General features: G+C 44.3%; 1 protein-coding gene across 1 annotated transcript in view; it reads right to left on the bottom strand.

Annotated features, from left to right (window-relative positions):
• The window catches only part of itga2b (integrin, alpha 2b), a 41,690-nt gene extending 24,289 nt beyond the window's left edge, over positions 1-17,401 (bottom strand). Inside the window, exons 1-20 of the mRNA XM_030735959.1 lie at positions 17,262-17,401; positions 15,764-15,894; positions 8,739-8,839; positions 8,451-8,616; positions 8,325-8,374; positions 8,172-8,217; positions 7,743-7,862; positions 7,579-7,623; positions 7,442-7,485; positions 5,388-5,453; positions 5,262-5,314; positions 5,074-5,146; positions 4,438-4,573; positions 4,173-4,358; positions 4,039-4,084; positions 2,477-2,578; positions 1,905-1,960; positions 1,665-1,810; positions 1,455-1,568; positions 1,214-1,281 (exon numbers count right to left, since the gene is read on the bottom strand). Coding sequence (XP_030591819.1) covers positions 1,214-1,281; positions 1,455-1,568; positions 1,665-1,810; positions 1,905-1,960; positions 2,477-2,578; positions 4,039-4,084; positions 4,173-4,358; positions 4,438-4,573; positions 5,074-5,146; positions 5,262-5,314; positions 5,388-5,453; positions 7,442-7,485; positions 7,579-7,623; positions 7,743-7,862; positions 8,172-8,217; positions 8,325-8,374; positions 8,451-8,616; positions 8,739-8,839; positions 15,764-15,894; positions 17,262-17,401 — 1,889 coding nt within the window. The remainder of the gene's footprint in view (positions 1-1,213; positions 1,282-1,454; positions 1,569-1,664; positions 1,811-1,904; positions 1,961-2,476; positions 2,579-4,038; positions 4,085-4,172; positions 4,359-4,437; positions 4,574-5,073; positions 5,147-5,261; positions 5,315-5,387; positions 5,454-7,441; positions 7,486-7,578; positions 7,624-7,742; positions 7,863-8,171; positions 8,218-8,324; positions 8,375-8,450; positions 8,617-8,738; positions 8,840-15,763; positions 15,895-17,261) is intronic.
• Positions 17,402-22,003: the final 4,602 nt, after the last annotated feature.

The raw sequence follows: 22,003 nt of genomic DNA, 5'->3' as shown, positions 1-22,003 counted from the left end.
TCATATTTTGCCCTGTAATGGGGCACAATATGATGTTAGAAAAACCTCCATATAGCATAGTGTGGGTACACTGCATGGGAAGCACTAGGGTGGGGAGGGGGGGTGGAGGCGAATGGGTTTAGGGTTACTGTGTAGCTGGCCCAGCTCTCCTTTGACTAAACAGTCCTGATAAAGGTGGAATGTTCATCAGCAAGCGGTCACGAGGAGTACCAGTTCACACAGATCACAAGATGGGATGGTGCCGGGGAAGAGCATCTGTTTACATAACTTCCAGGAGAGAATGAGATTTCCAGCTATCCAAGGCCAGGCAGGGGGGTTAAATTCCAGATTATGCAATTGTTTAGGTACAGGCTGTCACTGATAATTTACTGATTACCTTAAGTCTTACTGAAACCTCTCAATGGTGAATTCCAATCAACCAAATTCTCTTGGTTCTTCCTTACATTGCAGAACAGACACTTCTCCCGGATTTAAACCATTTCGGTTGCGGGAATGACTGAAACTGGTCTACGACCCACATAACAGGACTTCCAGCTTCTGATTCAAATCCAGCAGATTCTGAGTCTGAGTGTGTAATCCTTTGCACATACTTTCATATTGACCAGGGAGTCTTGTCAAAGCCCAAACAGCTGCCCAGACTTTCTGAATTTCCCAATAAGTCAGGTAGCCTCCAAGTCCAATCAGAAAGTATCCTGAAACCCATAAGCCAAATATGTAAGCGTCTTCCACATCTTCAGTGGACAAACCTGCCAGGCACATTATCCTGCAGTGTCCCCAGGAGTCCATAATGTAGCCAGCTGGGTAAGTTCCAGTCAGACAAGATGGTTCTCCTTTTCTCAGTCTCATTTTCATCAAAGAAAATTTGATCAATAGCACTGAGAGACCAGCTTACCAAATCCATAGTTTTAATTTCCAGTTCAGAGATGTGTAAAGAGAGGCTCTTGAGCACAAGCCAAGCAGCAAAGCAGGGTAGATAAGGAGAGGGTTGGGAGAGAGAAAAAAAAGAGGTCCGTCTCCACCGAGAGCAAGAAGAGCAGTATGTATGTAACTTCAGTTCAATGAATGTCTAAATCCTGTCAGTTTTAAAGATGTGGCCACTCCTTGGCTCCACCCCTTCTTGTGTCCTTTTGAGGTTGCTCACAGTGAGCACAGATCAGCAAGTGAGAGAGGACCAGACTGTGAAGTCTGTTCATATCCATAAAGTTGGACTCACGGCTTTGCGCTCAGCCTCAGCTCAGGAACACAGACGTTATCAGCCCCACAGTCCAGGACGATTCTGGTCTACACACGCACACCCAACCCAATAACACACACACACACACACACACACAGAGAAAGAGAGAAGTAAACTTTTTCATTCTATAATTTTATTTCATATTAAACCTTTAAAACTTGTTTCCAAACCTCGAGCTTATACGTGTGTGTGTGTTTGCGTGCGTGCATGTTAAATTCACCTGTGCAGCAGCATGTGTCTGTCCATGCAGGAGAGCATGCTGGGTAGTGTTGAAGAGGCCAATGTTAACAGTGATGAAGATCGGACTCAGCTTGTCCCGAACTTCTTCTTCAGACTACACACACACACACGCAAACACACGCGCACACACGTGCCTTTGTTCACCTGTTTTTCTTGTTCGTTTTTTTTTTTTTTTAATTCTTTTACTCACTTTCAGGTATGCAGTGTAATTGATACATGCCACGCCCACCTCCCTCTCAACCGTTAGTGCCATTGTCTCTTGTGGTTGATTGGTCAAAAGCAACTGAGTCCGTTGGACTTGCTTCAATCTGTCCAGCTGTAACTCTACCCTCATACCTGTGTCAGCCAATCAGCAGAGAGAAAGTGAGAAATGAGGTCACTAACAGTAAAGTTTCAGCTGCCCAAGGAATTGTTCACCTGAGGATTTTACCTGTCTTCTTGGGAATTCTGTGACCAGACAGGTGGACACACAACTGGATGATAAAACTGAGAAGAAAACAAAACATCTGGACTAAAGTATTTATGTGAACTTTACATTTCTCTGTCTGTGATGTTAAATTACTGACATTCAACAAAATGCAGAAGACATTGAACTCTTCTTCAATCCTTCATACTGATGCCTCAAACTCTCCAAAGACAGCTGGAACCTCTAATTAGTCTGTAACCCACCTGTGGAGCTCCTGAAACCTTAAGACCTTAACAAAAACAATGGAGCCCAAGCAATAAAATCCTCGTGAAGAGGCTCCTGGAGATATTAATCAGGGACTGTGGAGTCTGAGGGCTAGTTCAAACCAAGTCATCACATTTCAGCAGGTAAAGAACCAACGTTTAAATTTGTAACCCTGTTGAGCCCCCTCAAGCTATTTAAGAACCCCTGGAACCTCCCTGAAAATAAAATTCATGTTTTAATGTTTATAAAAAGTTAAATAACAAGCTCACTTTAGAGTTTTGGATTTAATTTTGTTTATATCTAAATTTATCAAAAGACAGTTTGATCATTACCAGGACACAGATTTGTTTTCTCGATGACACAGTTTGATGTCTGGATTCAGGAAGTCCGGCGTTAGGGAGAGAACGACTCTGGACCGGATAACTGCCTGAGACCTAGACACACACACACACACACACACACACACACACACACGCACACACACACACACACACACACACACACACACACACACACACACACACACACACACACACACACACACAGGGTTATTGGCCCATTTTTGTTTTTTGTCTGTAAATGAGTAAAATAAAAAGCACCAGAACTCCAGAACTTTACGTACTCCACTGAGCAAGAAATAATAAAACATTAGTTTAAACCTGCACATTAAATTTGAGCCCCAGAAAATTGGGAGTGAGTTAAATATTTTTGTTGAACTTCAAATATATTTAATTATGTCATCAAAAAATATCAATATATTTCTTTTAATTATTTTGCACAAATAAAAATAGATTGTTGAAATGAAAACAGCAGGCTGGTTCAGGACTCTTCTACGAAGCCATGCTGCTGGAATAGCTGCAGGATGCGGTTTAGCATCATCCTGCTGAAATATGAAGACCTTCCCTGAAGAAGACATCGTCTGCATGGGGGCACATGCTGGTCCTTAGTCTGGAGGATGCAGCATTCTTTTTTGGATTCATCTGACCTCAGAACATTTACCTAGGTCCATTTTAAAGAGCTTTGGCTCAGAGAAGACAGCGCTGTTTCTGGATCGGGTTCACAAATGGCTTCTTCTTGTTTAACCTGTATGTGTGGATGGCATGGTGAGCCGTGCTCAGTGATTTCTGGAAGGGTTCCTGAGTCATGCAGTGATTTTCAGCACAGGAAAAGGCCTGCTTTTACTGTAGTGGTGCCTTAAGATCACAGGTTTACAGCCTCGTCCCTGTACGCAGATATTTCTCCAGATTCTCTGACTCTTGTGATGATATTATTACTGTACATGCTGAGATATCCAGATGAGGTGATTGGTGAACCTCTGCCCAGCTTTACTCCTCAGAAACCTCTCTAAGATGCTCTTTTTATGTTGCTGACCTGCTGCCAATTAACTTGATTAAATTAATTAGTTGTAAAATGTTCCTCAAGGGTTTCTTTGATTACCACTTACTTTTCCAGCCTTTTGTTGTATGGTTGTGTGTTGCAAGTGTTGTTGCCATCAAGTTCAAAATGGGTTTATATATATACTTTTTTTGCTATTGTAAAATGGCTAACATGTGATATGTTTTCTATGTTCTATTGTGGGTGAAATATGTCTTTTTTGAGATTTGTAAATTACATCCTGAGTTTTTTGGAGTTCAGTTTGTACTTCAAATGTGTTAATATAAACCTGATTAATTAAATAATGAATCTAAATGACACAAAATGCACCAAGGATTTTGGGATCCTGAAAGTCTTAGAAAGGTTTCAGACTGTGAAGGTATGAGGATTCATGGACGTCTTAGATGTTGCAGGTCTGGCACCCTGAAAGTCTGGATCCTCTGGAGTTCTTTGACCTTTGGAAGTCTGGGGACCTAGGGCAGTTTGTGATCATCTGTACTTCAGATGATCAGATTCTTACCTGTAGACAAAGACTTTGTCTGCAGCCCATGCTCCAACCAAAAGATCTACAAACACACAGACAGTGCGATTATACTGATTATCAATTGTTGATCACTCCTTATAGATCTGCATTAATGAATAACTTGAATGTACCTGGGTATCCATTCCCATCGATGTCTGCCCCTGACCTCAGAGTAAAGCCAAATGCTGTCCTGCTGCTAGGCAATGGACTGTTAATCACCTGGGATGGGATGACTGACAACCCATTACTGTTGCCCAGGTAGATGAACACCTGACCCTGCCCACTTTCCCCTGACCAGGGGGCACCAATGGCTACATCTGCAGAGAAACAGCCATAGGTTTGATCCTGATCTCAGTGGGACATTTCCTTGGACATAGAGGCTGTTTGTGCAGTTACCTTGGTAACCATCCATGTCCAAGTCACCCAGTGCAGCGAGGGCGGAGCCAAAACGCCCATACAAGGAGAAGCCGATCAGTGACTGGTCTGGCTGGGAGGAGAAGGAGCCATGTTTTCTCTGCAAGTACAAAACTACCTGCACAACAACAACAAAAAAAAAATATATATATATATAGTTTGAAAATACTGAAATATATTAGAAGCCAGAACCATGTAGGCTGGTTCATACTGGTCCAGACTCTGTGTGCTTGCTTTTGTTTCAGCAGAAACCGGGAACCTGATTTAGGACCACCTCCTAAAGGGGGCTAAAGCTCTCAGAGCTGGAATCAGAGCTGGACTTCGACAAATAATCCATGATAATGAAAATAAAAATACCACACTTTGAATATTCACATTTACAGGGATGCTCAGGTGTTAATACCGCCCCTGCAGGTTGAGCCACCTTTGATGATCTACAGTCAGACTGTATGAAAACATGAATGGACTGTCATGAGGAATTTAACAGTAGTTCTGGCATGAATTCAGTTCTACACACCTAATTGGTAAATCTCATACACTACACTGTTTTGGCCTGACAGAACTGTGTTGCTGCTTTCTGACTATTAGAAAACAAAGACAAGGACTCGATGTTCATACCTGTCCTCTCTCCTGTAGGTGCTCCTTCACTCTGTCCATGAAGAGAGGAGCTCCAACCAGCACGTCATCCAGGCTGCACAAAGACAGACAGACAAATAAGGAGACACACAGACAGAAAGACAGACAGGTGTGCTTCACTTTTAAACCGCTCTGATATCTGAAAGTGTCCAAAGCAAACATCTTCTTACCCATCACTGTTTACATCAGCCACAGCTACACTGTGTCCAAAGTATGACGCCACCTACAGGACACCACAGGCCCACTTTTAGAGTTGCAATTTGTACACGTTATTTCCACAGCAGGTGGAGGTTTACCTGAGTTCCCATAAAGGTGTGGTAAACTCTTAGAGATCCAGTACTTCTGCCATCATAGATTTTCACCTGTTAATACATAGATGGATGATAAAATCCAGAAAAAACACAAAAAATACAAGGTAAAGACCCTGAGGCACTTACCTGGGCAGTTAGATTGAAGCATTATTTATGTGGACTCTTATTTAACCCCCTGCAAATCATCACATTATCATAGTGGAGAGGTTTATGTGTCCTAGTGTTCCCTAAGACTTTTGCCCCCACAGGGTCTCCCATGGTAAATTGGTCCTGGGTCAGGGGCCAGATGAAGAACAATTCAGATGACCCCTATGGAGCAAAGATCAAAGGAACAGCTTACCCAACCTGCGACAGGGTTACTAGGCCCCACCCTGGTGCTAGGCCTGGGTGGGGTTCAAGGTGGAATGCCTGGTGGCCGGGCCTTAGCCGGTGGGGCCTTGCTGGGCACAGCCCAAAGAGAAGACTGCCCTCCTGTTGGCCCTTAGGAGAGGTCGTAGGGGTCAGGTGAAGTGTCTGTCAAGCAGTGGCTAAGGGCAGAGACCCTGGGGGACTGATCCTGGGCAATCGAGGCTGGCTACTGGGACATGGAAGGAGCCTGAGCTAGTAAGTGAGGTTGAGAGATACCAGCTAGATATAGTTGGGCTCACCTCAATGCAAGGGAGATTGATAGACAGATTGGGGCTGCACCTGCAGTGATTTAGACACTGCATCAGTCCATCGTGGTGAAGAGAGAACTGAACATGAAAGCAAGGGTCTTAATCTACTGGTCAGTCTATGGCCTTACCCTCACCTATGGTAACAAGCTTTGGGTAGTGACCAAAAGAACAAGATCATGGACACTAGCAGTGGAAATGAATTACCTCCAAAGGGTGGCTGCCCTGTCCGTTAGAGATAGGGTGAGGAATGCAACCATTCAAGAGTGGCTCAGAATAGAGTCGCTGCTCCTCCATTTTAAAAGGAGCCAGTTGAGATGGCTCGGGCATCTGACTATGGCTACGCTCACAGCGCAGCCTGAAGTGACCCAAATATGATTTTTTTGCCCTTATTCGAACTATATCTGATCTTTTCATGACAGTCTGAACAATACAGATCAGATTTTTACAAATGCGACCCAGGCCACTTGGATATGTCGTCCTAAATCAGATACGTATCTGATCTTTTCAAATGTGACCTGTGTCTTTACAGCCAGGTCACATTCATCCGACCTGTACATCACTGACACTCGACAAAAGTCACTATTCTGAGTCCTGATCCATGTTTATTTCCGCAAACACGGAGCACACTCATTACATGTGACGTCACTGCGTCCTCTACTGCGCATTTGGGACACTTTTAGGTTGTTTGCAGTTCACACAGGAGATCACATTAAAGTCGCATATATTTGGAAACGTGAACGATCATGCAGAAAAAAATTGGATTTCACAAAACATTGGAATTGAGCATTAAGTCCTGCAGTGTGAACATAGCCTAGGATGCCTCCTGGGTGCCTCCTGAATAAGGTGTTCCGGGCATGTCCTACTGAGAGGAGGCCCCTGAGCTCTTCCTGTCCATGTGTCAAAGCATCCTTGGGCAAGATACTGAACCCTGAGTTGCCACTGATGCATGTGTGTGAATGTTAGATAAGAGTTCTTGGGCATAGATAAAAACACTGCATGAATGTGTGTGTGTGTGTGTGTGTGTGTGTGAGTGTGTGTGTGTGTGTGTGTGTGTGTGTGTGTGTGTGTGTGTGTGTGTGTGTGTGTGTGTGTGTGTGTGTGTGTGTGTGTGACTGAGTGAATAAACTTGTAGAAGAAAGTGCTTTGAGTGTACAAAATTGAGTACAAAGGAACAATTTAAGTATCAGACTGTATAAACTGCATCGCCAGTCAAAACTGAAAAAATCCATAAAAAAGTTATTAGTCTGCTACAATTTTTATTGTTGTTGAACTGTCCCATAGATTTGTGGATCATTTGACAGCCATATCTCAAAGGATCCTGCAGAGTAAAGCAGTAAAATAAAGTACAATACAGTTTTGTAGAGTAAATAAACAGAATCTTACTGTTCCTGCTGTGTTTCTGTCATTTGGAACTCCGACCAGATAATCTGTAACACAAACAGTCAGACAGCAGCTAACTAGATTTAGATTATATTCAATAATTTAATCTCCACCATTTTTTAAGTATATCTTATTATAACCTGGTGTCGAATCTCCAGTCAGTAGGCCACTGGACACTGAGTAACCTGAAACACATTTGAACCCATTTCCAGTGAATTCTGTGAAATAGTGGCAACACCTGATAACAGTGGAAGCTGATCATGAAACTTTTATTTTCTAAATTGGCAGTTCCTTGCCTACTCACCGTGGTAAAGATCATAGCCTCCCCTCTCATCTGACTGGCTTACACCTGCTACATACTTTATAGGATCGTTGCTCTGCCCACTGTTGATGATGTCATGAGCATTCACAGTGATCACCTGACCTGAAAACAGCACAGTGTTTGTCAGTGATGATGTAAGTAGTGATGTCAGAGCTTACCTGCTGGTGATCCTCCTGTACTGGGAAATGTTCTTTAAAGGCCAGAAAAAGAAAAACACACTATTGAGACTGAGTTCACTGGGCCTAAAATTTACAGTTTTTTTTTTTTTAGCTTTCCTGCAAATGTCAGTGGACTTTTTAATAAGTTTCCTTACTCATCCAATATAATATTCTGGTTCTGGTTTTGATTTCAGGTCTATATAAAGTGTAATTTGTTGTAGTTACAGTCAGTGCCCAAGAGGAGGCCCCTCACCTTGGAAGAAGAAGCTTCCTGGCGCTCCAAGCACCAACCGGCCATCCTAAACATGACATGAAGGGACACCACCACATAGAGCCCACATCAGCATCATCAGGCTACTCTGTGATGTCACTCCCACAAGAATGACTGCACCCACCACCACCTCACCTTGGTGACATCAGCACTGAAGCCAACCTCACAATATCGCTGGTCGTTTCCTTGACAACAAGAGACAGATATAAGACTTGAAAAGAAGGACATAGACCAGACCTTCATTGCTGTGTTTATTCTTACTGCTGCTAATGTGTTTGTAGTCTTCCTCCATCATAAGCCCTCTGCAGGGGGAGAAAGGGGTGGAGCTTCCTGACTTGTGATCCAATAGGAGGCAGTTCCCCACAGGTGTTATTCCCGACTCCGCCCGTCCCCGCTGAACATTCCAGTGGAAAAGTGGTGCACATGCCTGAGAGGTGCACAGCAAATCATGAATGATCTTTACAAAGAGCCCAGCTTCTGCATGTATTGTGGGTGTAATGAGCTGTACAGCTGGTAGATGGTGCTGACAGGATGTAATTATGTTCTCACCAGCAGGTGTGTGCTGTTGACAGATCGTACTGCTGCACCGAACCACTGCCGACTCTTAAAACTGTGAAACAACAGACCTGAGCTGTGGTAGGCCTCATCACCTGCATATGACAATTGTGCATGAGGATAGGAATGTGAAGATGGCCTTGATGTAAAGAGGTGAAACTGCTCTGGTCTGACTGTAGATAGTGAGCACCAGATGGTTTATTTTTTGCTGGCTTTTTCAATCTTAGCATAATTTTTTTTTGTTTATTTCTAAGTGTGGTCTTGTTGGTTGTATGATTTCTGTTGGCTGTGCAACAAACTGCCCCTCAGGTCATGAAGATATTGCAAGTATTTGTTTATCTGCCTTCACATGCATATGAACTTGAGTGTCATACCATTCTTAGTGTTAAATACCATGTTGGACCCTGCTTTGTGCACTGGTGTGCAGTCGTGTTGGAACAGGAAGGGGCCATCCCCAAACTGTTCCCACAAAGTTGGGAGCATCAGATTGTCCCAAATGTCTTGGTATGCTGAAACATTAAGAGTTCCTTTCACTGGAACTAAGGGGCCAAGACCAACTCCTGAAAAACACCCCCACAACATAACCCCCCCTCCACCAAACGTTACACTTTGCACAACGCAGTCAGACAGGTACCATTCCCCTGGCAACCACCAAACCCATCAGATTGGCAGATGGAGAAGTGTGATTCATCCCTCCAGAGAACACGTCTCCACTGCTCTAGAGTCCAGTGGCGGCATGCTTTACACCACTGCATCCGACGCTTTGCATTGAGCGTCTATTCTATTCTATTCTATTCTATTCTATTCTATTCTATTCTATTCTATTCTATTCTATTCCATTCAGATCTTGGCTGTGCTTCACTTAAAATAATTTGGGTCTACTATTTTACAAAACCCTCATGAACAAGTGAAACCTGACGGAAACTCTTCAAATAAACCGTTCCTCTGCAGATAATCAAATAGCAGAGACACACCACACAGTGAGTCCACAGGGACCAAACACAGAGGGAGCTGAGGTCTCTGAGCATTTGCTCAGAGACCGGAAAGAGCAAGAGAAAGTTGTGCGTTGCATAGACGCTACATGAAGGAATGGTGAGGAAAAGTAATTCATTGTACACATTTTTTTTTAACTACAATCTGAGGAGCCGTTTGGGAGGTGAAAGACCCGGCTCTTCTTTGGGAGCCGAGCCAAAAGACCTGGCTCTCTGAAAAGAGCCGAACTTCCCATCACTAATGTTGATGGTTTGGAAGAAGTAACAATCCAATGTCACTTCTGGGTCCAGATGCCCATAAATGGACAGCAATGGCTGCCCAGTGACTGTTCACTATTACATTCGGATCGGTGAAAACAAAGAGGGACACAGCATTGCTGAGTATTGAACACAGGAGAGTTTGGACCCAGAAATGGAATTCTACGTCATCACTTAAAGACCGGAGTGAAGCTCCATCCATCCATCCATCCATCCATCCATTCCGCTTATCTGGGGCTGGGTCACGGGGGCAGGACCCTAATCAGAGAAGCCCAGGCTTCCCTCTCCCCAGCACAACTCCTCCAGCTCATCCGGTGGGACCCCAAGGCGTTCCCAGGCAAGCTGAGAGATATAATCTCTCCAGCATGTCCTGGGTCTACCACAGGGCCTACACCCAATGGGACATGCCCAGAACACCTCACCCAAGAGGCAGCCAGGAGGCATCCCAATCAGATGCCCGAGCCACCTCAATAGGCTCCTTTTGATGTGGAGGAGCAGTGGCTCTACTCTGAGCCCCTCCCGGATGGCCACACTCCTCACCTTATCTCTTAGGGAGAGGCCAGCCACCCTTCAAAGGAAACTCATTTCTGCCGCTTGTATTTGCAATCTTATTCTTTCGGTCACTACCCAAAGCTCGTGACCATAGGTGAGGGTAGGAACGTAGATCGACCGGTAAATTGAGAGCTTCGCTTTTACACTAAGCTCCCTCTTCACCACGACAGACCGGTGCAGCGCCTGCATCACTGCAGAAGCAGCACCGATCCGTCTGTCGATCTCCCGCTCCCTTCTCCCATCACTCTTGAACAAGACCCCGAGATACTTGAACTCCTCCACTTGGGGCAAGAACTCGTTCTTGAGCCAGAGAGGGCACTCCACCCTTTTCCGGCTGAGGACCATGGCCTCAGACTTACAGGTGCTGATTCTCATGCTTGCCGCTTCACACTTGGCTGCAAACCCTTCCACTGCGAGCTGGAGGCTGAGATGAGACTCTGAGGCCACCAAGGAAGAAGTCTTCTGCCACCTGGCTACACCTAGAAATTCTGTCCATAAAAATTATGAACAGAATCTGTGACAAAGGGCAGCCCTGACAGAGTCAGACACTCACAGGAAACGAATCCGACTTATTACCGGCTATACGGACCAAACTCTCACTGTGGTTGTACAAGGACTGAATGGCCTGCAACAACGGGTCAGACACCCCATACTCCCACAGGACCTACCAAAGGATACCCCAAGGGACACAGTCGAATGCCTTCTCCAAGTCCACAAAGCACATGTAGACTGATTGTGCAAACTCCCATGCACACTTGAATAGCCTCAAGAGGACAACTAGCTGGTCCGGCGTTCCGCGACCAGGATGAAAATAAAAAAGTTTATAACTGTTTTTTAAAAGAAATGACGGAGTCAGCTAGGTGAAGTTCGAGGGGCAAGTTGTTCCAGAGCAGATGCCATCAGGAGATCATTATAGACCTTCAAAAGAGCAGTCTCAGTAGAATGCTGTTACTGAAAACCACATTGAAGAGGATCAAAAAACTTTAATGTACGTAAGTAAGGTCTTAATTGATTCTCAACAACCTTTTCTAAAAGTTTACTCATACAAGTTAATTTTGAGATAGGTCAATAATTACTGGGAGAACTGGAATCAAGGTTAGGTTTTTTAAGCAGAGGAGTCACTTCTGCATGCTTAAAATAAGAGGGAACACAGCCATGCCTCAATGAATTGTTAATGATAGATACAAGTGAAGGACCAATACTTGCAAATGAACCAATAAGAACAGATGGTGGTACAATTTCTAATGAAGGTGATGATGGTTTCATCTTACCCACTATATACTAGCTAGGTCATTCAACATAATTGAAGAAAAGGAGGTAAATGACAGGGGGGCATTGAAAGTCATCATCGAAAGAGGAAGGGCTAGTAGAAAAGACAGATTTTAAGCCCAATACCTTGTTTACAAAATACTTTAGAAAAACATCACAATCATCATTGGAGGCTATTAGTGTATTTTGAGGTGGGGGGGAAACAATGCTATTAATAGTATCAAAGAATGCAGAGTGGAGTATAAAAAAAGTAAATAAGGTGAATTAGAAGAAACAGTGCATTATGTGAACCCCCCAGCAGCCTAGGCCTATAGCAGCATAACTAAGGGATGGTTCAGGGTCACCTGATCCAGCTCTAACTATAAGCTTGATCATAAAGGAAAGTTTTAAGCCTAATCATAAAAATAGAGAGGGTGTCTGTCTCCCGAATCCAAGCTGGGAGCTGGTTCCACAGAAGAGGTGCCTGAAAGCTGAAGGCTCTGCCTCCCATTCTACTCTTAAGTATCCGAGGAACCACAAGTAAGCCAGCAGTCTGAGAGCGAAGTGCTCTGTTGGGGTGATATGGGACTATGAGGTCTTTGAGATAAGATGGTGCCTGATTATTCAAGACCTTGTAGGTGAGGAGAAGAATTTAAATTCTATTCTAGATTTAACAGGGAGCCAATGAAGAGAAGCCAATATGGGAGAAATCTGCTCTCTCTTTCTAGTCCCTGTCAGTACTCTAGCTGCAGCATTTTGGATCAGCTGAAGGCTTTTCAGGGAGCTTTTAGGACAGCCTGATAATAATGAATTAAAATAGTCCACCCTAGAAGTAATAAATGCACGAATTAGCTTTTCAGCATCACTCTGAGAAAGGATGTTTCTAATTTTAGAAATATTGCACAAATGCAAAAAAGCAGTCCTACATATTTGTTTAATATGTGCATTGAAGGACATATCCTGCTCAAAAATGACTCCAAGATTTCTCACAGTGTTACTGGAGGCCAAAGTAATGCCATCCAGAGTAAGTATCTGGTTAGACACCATGTTTCTAAGATTTGTGGGGCCGAGAACAAGATTTTCAGTTTTATCTGAATTTAGAAGCAGGAAATTAGAGGTCATCCAGGCCTTAATGTCTTTAAGACATTCCTGCAGTTTAATCAATTGATGTGTGTCATCTGGCTTCATTGATAGGTAAAGCTGAGTATCATCTGCATAACAATGAAAATTGATGCAGTGCTTTCTAATAATACTGCCTAAGGGAAGCATGTATAATGTAAATAAAATTGGTCCTAGCACAGAACCCTGTGGAACTCCATAATTAACCATACTGTCTGAAGAAGACTCCCCATTTACATGAACAAATTGGAGTCTATGAGATAAATATGATTCAAACCACTGCAGTGCAGTACCTTTAATACCTATAGTATGCTCTAATCTCTGTAATAAAATGTTATGGTCAACAGTATCAAAAGCTGCACTGAGGTCCAACAGGACAAGAACAGAGATGAGTCCACTGTCAGAGGCTCTAAGAAGATCATTGGTAACCTTCACTAATGCTGTTTCTGTACTGTGATGAATTCTGAAACCTGACTGAAACTCTTCAAATAAACCGTTCCTCTGCAGATGATCAGTTAGCTGTTTTACAACTACTCTTTCAAGAATCTTTGAGAGAAAAGGAAGGTTGGAGATTGGCCTATAATTAGCTAAGGCAGCTGGGTCAAGTGATGCCTTTTTAAGTAGAGGTTTAATTACAGCCACCTTGAAGGTCTGTGGTACATAGCCAACTAATAAAGACAGATTGATGATTTTTAAGATTGAAGCATCAATCATTGGAAAGACTTCTTTGAACAGTCTAGTAGGAATGGGATCTAATAAACATGTTGCTGGTTTGGAGGAAGTAACTATTGAAGTTAACTCTGAAAGATCAACTGGAGCGAAAGAGTCTAAACAAATACCAGCAGTAAGAAGACCTTGCCTGTTTCACAGCCTCATTATACAAGTTAAGAAGTTCTTTAAAGAATTCTTTGTGAACAATCAAACCTGTGGCCTTCCAGAGTTGCTCCACTTTCCGACAGGAACGTCAAAGACTGCGAGTCTGGTTATTTAGCCAAGGAGAGTGGGGAATAACGATCCGATGGCTAATTTTACAAGGATCAACCTGATTCAAGATGGCTAAACAATGCTCATTTAAAGAATTTACAACGTGTTCAGCGTTTTCCTCCCCAGTAGATGAAAAGTTAAAAAGAGAAGAAAACCTAGCAATAATGGAGTCATCTATGAAACGCCTACGCTTAGTACCGACTCTCAAAAAAGAATCTAATGTAAAAGAAACGTTAAAAGAAATAGTTTTGTGATCACTAAAACCGACATCATCTATGATTAGATATCTAAGGTTACACCATAACTGAGGACCAGGTCTAAAGTATGTCCTGCAGTATGAGTAGGTCCAGATACATATTGAATAACGTTAAATGAGTCCAGGATGCTCAGAAATTCTTTAGCAATACTATCTGAAGAGTCATCAATATGAATGGTAAAATCCCAGACAATAATCATTCTCCCCAATTTAATGGTAGAGGATAAAAAATCCTGAAAATCAGAGAGAAAAGACGAAGCAGGTCCTTGTGGTCGGTATAATAAGATACTGTACAGGGGATTTTCCCGACCAATTTTAGTCATGATCATCTCAAAAGAGCTATAGGAGTATGCAGGAATTGAGTGACAAAAAAATGTTTTTTTAAAAATAACAGCAGTCCCACCTCCACGGCCAGAATTCCGAGGGGAGCATAAAAAGAACAGTCTGTAGGACAAAGTTCTAAGAGATGACAGACTTCATTTTCACACTGCCATGTCTCTGACATAAACATAAAATCCAGCATCTCTCTACAAAATAAGTAATTTAAAATGAATGACTTGTTGGTAATTGAACGAGCATTTATTACCATCATTTTGGCAGAAAATTCCAGAGAAATAGGTGAGGAAGTCAGGCCATTCCCGATGATGGATGAAAGTTGGACCATTCCCGACGATGGAGATAAAGTGCGCAGCAACGATAGGTTTCTGCCGCAGTGTTCTTTGGCTTTCCACATCCTCAAATAAAATCCTGAGTGGGAAGTGGAGGGAAACATGGAGACAAGTCCTTCTCCAGCAAAACTCAGGCGAAGCTGTCTGACGGCACTCCAAGAATATAATGCTGGTAAATCCACATTTCTCTGGTCCCTCTGAGTCCGATAAAACTGTGTGATCGCGGCCCAAGAATGAAGCTCCGGTAAGTCACAGATCCTTCTGAATCCAACGAAGTTTCACGAAAAAGCCAGCTCTATTGCCATGCTTCCTCTCTCTTGAGTTAGAACACAGGGTCGGGTTCCTACCGGGCAACAATGGTGGTGCCCTGGAATCAGTGCCTTGTTCAAATGGTGGTGGAAAAACATAACCATTTTAATAAAACTGGAATCTGTCTATGGCGAATTTGATCACCAATAGCGAATGGCGATCATAGGTCCACAGAGAGGTAACAATAACACTTATAAAACATGCAAAAAAAACAAACATGTAGAGAGGAAGAGGCGAAGCCAAACAAAGGCGCCATCTTGCCACTGCCAAAGCTGATGGTACACTACTGTGACTCCAGTGGGCCAGCAAGACAATGGAGTCACCAGATGGAGCACTCTCCAGCACCCCAGCCAGCGACTCCAAAAAGGGTGGGTACTCTGAACTGTCATTCGGCACATAAGCGCAAAGAACAGTCAGGACCCATTCCCCGGCCCGAAGGCACAGGGAAACAACCCTCTCGTCCACCAGTGAAAACTCCGACGTACAGGCAGCAAGGCAAATTGAAGTTAACTCAGAAAAATCAATTGGAGAGAAAGAGTCTAAATAAGTATCAGTAGTATTAAACATAGCTGTATGCAACACAGGTACACCACACTCACCCCTGATCACTCTTGGTGATACTAAAAAACTCACCTGTTGGGTCAAAATCAATTATGTCACAGGCCCCACCTCTAGGAGACCAGGGGCAGAGGAACACACCCCCTCCTTCGGTCACCCCTGATTGGCTGGTGTTGGCTTTGGGGGCTCCAACCACAACAAAGGATCTGCAAAAACACCAATGATTCTACTGCATTTGTCTTACCACAGAAATATTTTTCTTTATTTTTAAACTTTAATGGTGGGAGCATACTGGCCACAGCTGCATCACTTTCGGATCTGATGTGCCCAATGCTAACTGTACCAAGTTGATTGTGATTCAACCAGATGCACTTCTGTGCATTTCAGAGGCAGATCTTAGCTCTGTTTCACCTAAAGTAATACTGTCATGGTCCTGGGCCACTGACCCAGTGGTTTTGTGTTTTCTGTGAGGCTCTATTTTTGTTTTATTGTCTGGTTGTGTTTCTTAGTTTTTCTTATACTTTAGAATCTTGATTTGTTGTAGTTTTTGTATTGTGTTTTTGGTTTTAGTTATTGCATTCTGTTTTCCCTTGTCCCTTTGTTCCTGTGTTTGTTTGTCTCAGTGTGTTGGTCTCCCTGTGTCTTGGCCCCCTGTCTCATATTTTGCGTTTAGCTTCTCTTCCCAGTGTCTCCCTGTGTTGTGTTTTAGGTTTCTGTTCATGGTCATGGTCATGTTTAGGTTCCCTCTGTGTGCTAGTCTCTCTATCTGTCAAGTCTCCGCATACGTTGTTTGGTTACTTCCTGTTTTATTTTGACAGTCCAGTGTTCCCTGTGCTTTATGTTTAGTTTCACTTCCTCGCATCCTCATCAGCGTAGTCATCACTAATGTCAGCTTTCTTGCTGTGTACTTTTTATTTTGAGTTTTGTCTTTTTGTGTAGCTGGTTCCCATACAGTTTTGTATTTTGAGTTTAATTAATAAAGTTTAAGTTAAATACAGTTTGTGCCTCGTGAGTCCTGCATTGGGGTTCTCTGCCTTGCCTGCTGCAGAAAATCTTAACAAATACAGGTGTACTTTTTCACAAAACCCCTGTCAAGTTACACAGAACAGGTGAGGAGGGCAGGAAATCAAATACAGGCTCAGACAACCTGGTCAATTTTCAAAATAAAAGACCCATTACAGCCTGTATACACGGCTTCTGAAGCACTTGTCTTGTGATTTCAAGTCATGCAAAGAAGGGAACAAAACTGTGACAGAAACAAGATATCAAAGATGTCTCTGGTGTATTTCAGGGGGTGCATCCAAAGAATGAGAAAAAAGACATGGTTTCAGTATTCATATTTTCAGCTTTATGTTTGTTTGGCAAGAGATAATTTTTCTATGTCTTATTTTACCTTTTATTTAATTTTTGAAGATTGGCAATTCAAAGTTACCAGCATCCATCAAGTACTGCATTAACATCCAAAACTTCTGCTGTGAGTTAAAATTTCTCCAGGACATCAGGAGTTGTGGAAAGACCCCAGACCTTCCTGTCAGAGCTGACTCACCTGTTTGAGGTGCCTTCAGTGACTTACTTATTGTTGATGGTATGAAAGTCGGCGGAGAATCCAAACAGACTTCCTGTCGGTCCACTGAACACAGCTTCATCCAGCAGGTTCAGACACACACTCAGAGTCACACACAGCAATACACACACACACCTGAACCCACACATCGCACCTGTTCTCCTGTTTCACTGCTGCCTGTCTGTGCAGAGTCTGAAGCAGCTGCTGTGTTTCAGGTTATAAACCCTGTGTGTGTGTGTGTGTGTGTGTGTGTGTGTGTGTGTGTGTGTGTGTGTGTGTGTGTGTGTGTGTGTGTGTGACAGATGACTGACAGTCATGGCAGTTTAACCACTGAGCTGCTGCTTCCTGATGATAGGACCTAAAAATAAAAGCGTCTTTATCTAAGTTTAAGTGTTAGTTTTTGTGGTGAGTTCAGGGCCATCCAGGAACTGACATTGTCTTCTATATGTTTACTCTTGGCTTCTGTCTATTATTATCCATCTCAGAGTCCTCAGTAACACCTTCACATTAACTCTGAGGTCTAACTAGTTTTGTAATTGTCTTACAATATAAAGCGCCTTGAGGTGACTGTTGTGATTTGGCACTAAATAAATAGAATACAATAGAATTGAATTGAATTCATCTTCACCTAAAGCTTACAATATCAGAATATGTACTTTTCAAACTGTCTTAAAATTCTTCAGGAGATAAAACATAATCATTGTAACTGACACAGATGTTAAACTATTTTTTAGGGGCCCAAGCAGAGTGTGAAGGCTCTAGTGTAATTGTTCTGTTTTTTTGTGCAAATGAATTGCCTTTTTGGGGCCTAAACATGCTCAAAAACTCATGAAATTTTGCACACATCTCAGGTCTGGTAAAAATTTATGTCTTTTAATAGTTTCAGGTATGGCATTTCCAAAATGGCTTTATAGCACCACCTTTAATTCAAGCTCACTGTGTTTCACATACATGTGTGTAATTTGTTGCACATATATAACATGTAGAGATGGACAAAAAAATCATCCTGTAGCGATGCATTAATTTGTAAATTTTGGCGATTTCCAGCCTTTGTACTTTTTCCAACTAATCCTTGGGTTATAATGGGACCAGTTTCATATTTGGTCTGTCATGATCCTGGGCCAGTGGTCCAGTGTTTTGTGTTCTTTTGGTTCTGTTTAGTTATATCTCTGATTACGTTAATTAGTTTTCTTTTGTGTAGGTCTTCAGTTTGTTATAGTTTTGAGTTTAGCTTGGTTTATTTCCCGTTCTTGTCTTCCCTGTGTTCTTGTGTTTCTGGTGTCTATGTCGTCCCTGTGTTATCATATGTTTAGTTCCCTCTATGATTAGTCTTCTTTGTCCAGTCTTTGTTGTTTTCTTGTTTGGTTACTTCCTGTTTTAGTTTGACAGTCCAGTGTTCTCTATCTGTTGTGTTTGCTTCCATTGTTTAATTTGTTAGATTCTGTTCAGCTGTGCCCTATGTTCCCCAGCTGATTCTTGTCTCTCATGATTACCTCCTGTGTGTATTTAGGCCCCTGTGTTTGTTCTATTAGTAAGTCAGTAAAAGTTTATTTATATAGCACCTCTCAAGACATAGATCACAAAGTGCTTCACAACACTAAAGCAAAGTATAATTGGAGTAAGGAGGACAAAAAAAAAAAAAAAATTCTCTGTCATGTCCTCCCTCATGGAGGTGTGGTTCTGTTCCTGGTTTCCTGTCAGTTTTAGTTGTGTTACAGTACTGTTCCTTTGTGTCTCATGTTATCTACAATAAAGCCACCTTTTAAGTTCAGTCTGCCTTGAGTTCTGCATTTAGGTCCACCCTGGCTGCCACACCGCTTGTATATTTGTTGCTCTATAAAAAAGACCTCCGTAAAGCTAGGACATCTTACTACTCATCATTAATTGAAGAAAATAAGAACAACCCCAGGTTTGTTTTCAGCACTGTAGCCAGGCTGACAAAGAGTCAGAGCTCTGTAGAGCCGAGTATTCCTTTCACGTTAACTAGTAGTGACTTCATGGATTTCTTTACAAATAAAATTTTAGACATTAGAGAAAAAATTATTCATAGCCCTCCTGCAGGCCCACCACCCGCAGGAGGTGTCGTAGGGGTCGGGTGCAGTGTGTGTCGGGCGGTGGCCGAGGGCGGAGGCCCTGGCGGACCGATCCCCGGCTATCGAAACTGGCTATTGGGACATGGAATGTCACCTCTCTGGTGGGGAAGGAGCCTGAGCTAGTGCGTGAGGTTGAGAGATACCAGCTAGATATAGTTGGGCTCACCTCAACGCATGGCCTGGGCTCTGGAACCAGTCTCCTGGAGAAGGGCTGGACTCTGTTCCAGTCTGGAGTTGCCCTCGGTGAGAGGCGGCGAGCTGGGGTGGGTATTCTTGTATCCCCCCGGCTTGCTGCCTGTACGTCGGAGTTTTCACCGGTGGACGAGAGGGTAGTTTCCCTGCGCCTTCGGGCTGGGGAACGGGTCCTGACTGTTGTTTGCGCTTATGCGCCGAATGACAGTTCAGGGTACCCACCGTTTTTGGAGTTGCTGGGTGGGGTGCTGGAGAGTGCTCCATCTGGTGACTCCATAGTCTTGCTGGGAGACTTCAACGCTCACGTGGGCAATGACAGTGAGACCTGGAGGGGCGTGATTGGGAGGAACGGCCTGCCCGATCTGAACCCGAATGGTGTTTTGTTATTGGACTTCTGTGCAAACCACAGTTTGTCCATAACAAACACCGTGTTCGAACACAAGGATGTCCATAAGTGCACATGGCACCAGGACACCCTAGGTCGCAGGTCGATGATCGATTTTGTAATCGTATCATCAGATCTGCGGCCGTATGTTCTGGACACTCGGGTGAAGAGAGGAGCTGAGCTGTCAACTGATCACCACCTGGTGGTGAGTTGGATCAGGTGGCGGGGGAAGATGCTGGACAGACCTGGCACACCTAAACGTATTGTGAGGGTGCGCTGGGAACGCCTGGCAGAAGCCCCAGTCCGGGAGATCTTCAACTCCCACCTCCGGCAGAACTTCGACAGCATTCCGAGGGAGGCTGAGGACATTGAGTCCGAATGGACCATGTTCCGCACCTCCATTGTTGAGGCTGCTGCTCAGAGCTGTGGCTGCAAGGTGGTTGGTGCCTGTCGTGGTGGTAACCCCCGAACCAGATGGTGGTCACCGGAGGTGAAGGGAGCCATCAAGCTGAAGAAAGAGTCTTATCGGGCTTGGTTAGCCTGTGGGACTCCGGAGGCAGCTGACAGGTATCGACAGGCCAAGCAGAATGCAGCTCGGGTAGTGGCCAAAGCAAAAACTCGAGTGTGGGAGGAGTTCGGTGAGGCTATGGAAAAAGACTTTCGGACGGCATCGAAGCAATTCTGGCAAACCGTCAGGCGACTCAGGAGGGGAAAGCAGTGCTTCACTCACACTGTTTATAGTGCGGGGGGGGTGCTGCTGACTTCAACTGAGGCTATAGTCGGATGGTGGAAGGAATACTTCGAGGACCTTCTGAATCCCACTGACACGCCTTCTGTAGTAGAAGCAGAGTCTGGGGATGAGGGGGGTGACTTGACCATCACTGGGGGTGAGGTCACTGAGGTAGTTAAACAACTCCTTGGTGGCAGAGCCCCTGGGGTGGACGAGATTCGCCCTGAGTTCCTGAAGGCTCTGGATGTTGGAGGACTGTCTTGGTTGACACGCCTCTGCAACATCGCGTGGAGATCTGGGGCAGTGCCATTGGATTGGCAGACCGGGGTGGTGGTCCCCATCTTTAAGAAGGGAGACCGGAGGGTGTGCTCCAACTTTCGGGGTATCACACTACTCAGCCTCCCCGGTAAGGTCTATGCCAGGGTGCTGGAAAGGAGGGTGCGTCCGTTAGTCGAACCTCGGATTCAGGAGGAACAATGCGGTTTTCGTCCTGGTCGTGGAACGCTGGACCAGCTCTTTATCCTCTCAAGGATATTCGAGTGTGCGTGGGAGTTTGCCCAACCAGTCTACATGTGCTTTGTGGACTTGGAGAAGGCATTCGACCGTGTTCCTCGGGGTGTTCTTTGGGAGGTTCTGCGGGAGTATGGGGTGTCTGGCCCATTGTTGCGGGCCATTCAGTCCTTGTACAACCACAGTGAGAGCTTGGTCCGTATAGCCGGTAATAAGTCGGATTTGTTTCCTGTGGGTGTTGGACTCCGTCAGGGCTGCCCTTTGTCACCGATTCTGTTCATAATTTTTATGGACAGAATTTCTAGGCGTAGCCAGGTGGCGGAAGGCTTCTTCCTTGGTGGCCTCAGAGTCTCATCTCTGCTTTTTGCAGATGATGCGGTTCTGTTGGCTTCATCAGGGGGGGGCCTCCAGCTCGCAGTGGAACGGTTCGCAGCCGAGTGTGAAGCGGCTGGCATGAGAATCAGCACCTCTAAGTCTGAGGCCATGGTCCTCAGCCGGAAAAGGGTGGAGTGCCATCTCCGGCTCAGGAACGAGTTCTTGCCTCAAGTGGAGGAGTTTAAGTATCTCGGGGTCTTGTTCACGAGTGATGGGAGAAGGGAACGGGAGATCGACAGGCGGATCGGGGCTGCTTCTACAGTGATGCGGACGCTGCACCGGTCCGTCGTGGTGAAGAGGGAGCTTAGCGTAAAAGCGAAGCTCTCGATTTACCGGTCGATCTACGTTCCTACCCTCACCTATGGTCACGAGCTTTGGGTAGTGACCGAAAGAATAAGATCGCGAATACAAGCGGCAGAAATGAGTTTCCTTCGAAGGGTGGCTGGCCTTTCCCTTAGAGATAAGG

Source organism: Archocentrus centrarchus, chromosome 8, assembly GCF_007364275.1.
Source record: "Archocentrus centrarchus isolate MPI-CPG fArcCen1 chromosome 8, fArcCen1, whole genome shotgun sequence".
Taxonomy (NCBI): domain Eukaryota; kingdom Metazoa; phylum Chordata; class Actinopteri; order Cichliformes; family Cichlidae; genus Archocentrus; species Archocentrus centrarchus.
This window is presented reverse-complemented; position numbering and strand designations above follow the sequence as displayed.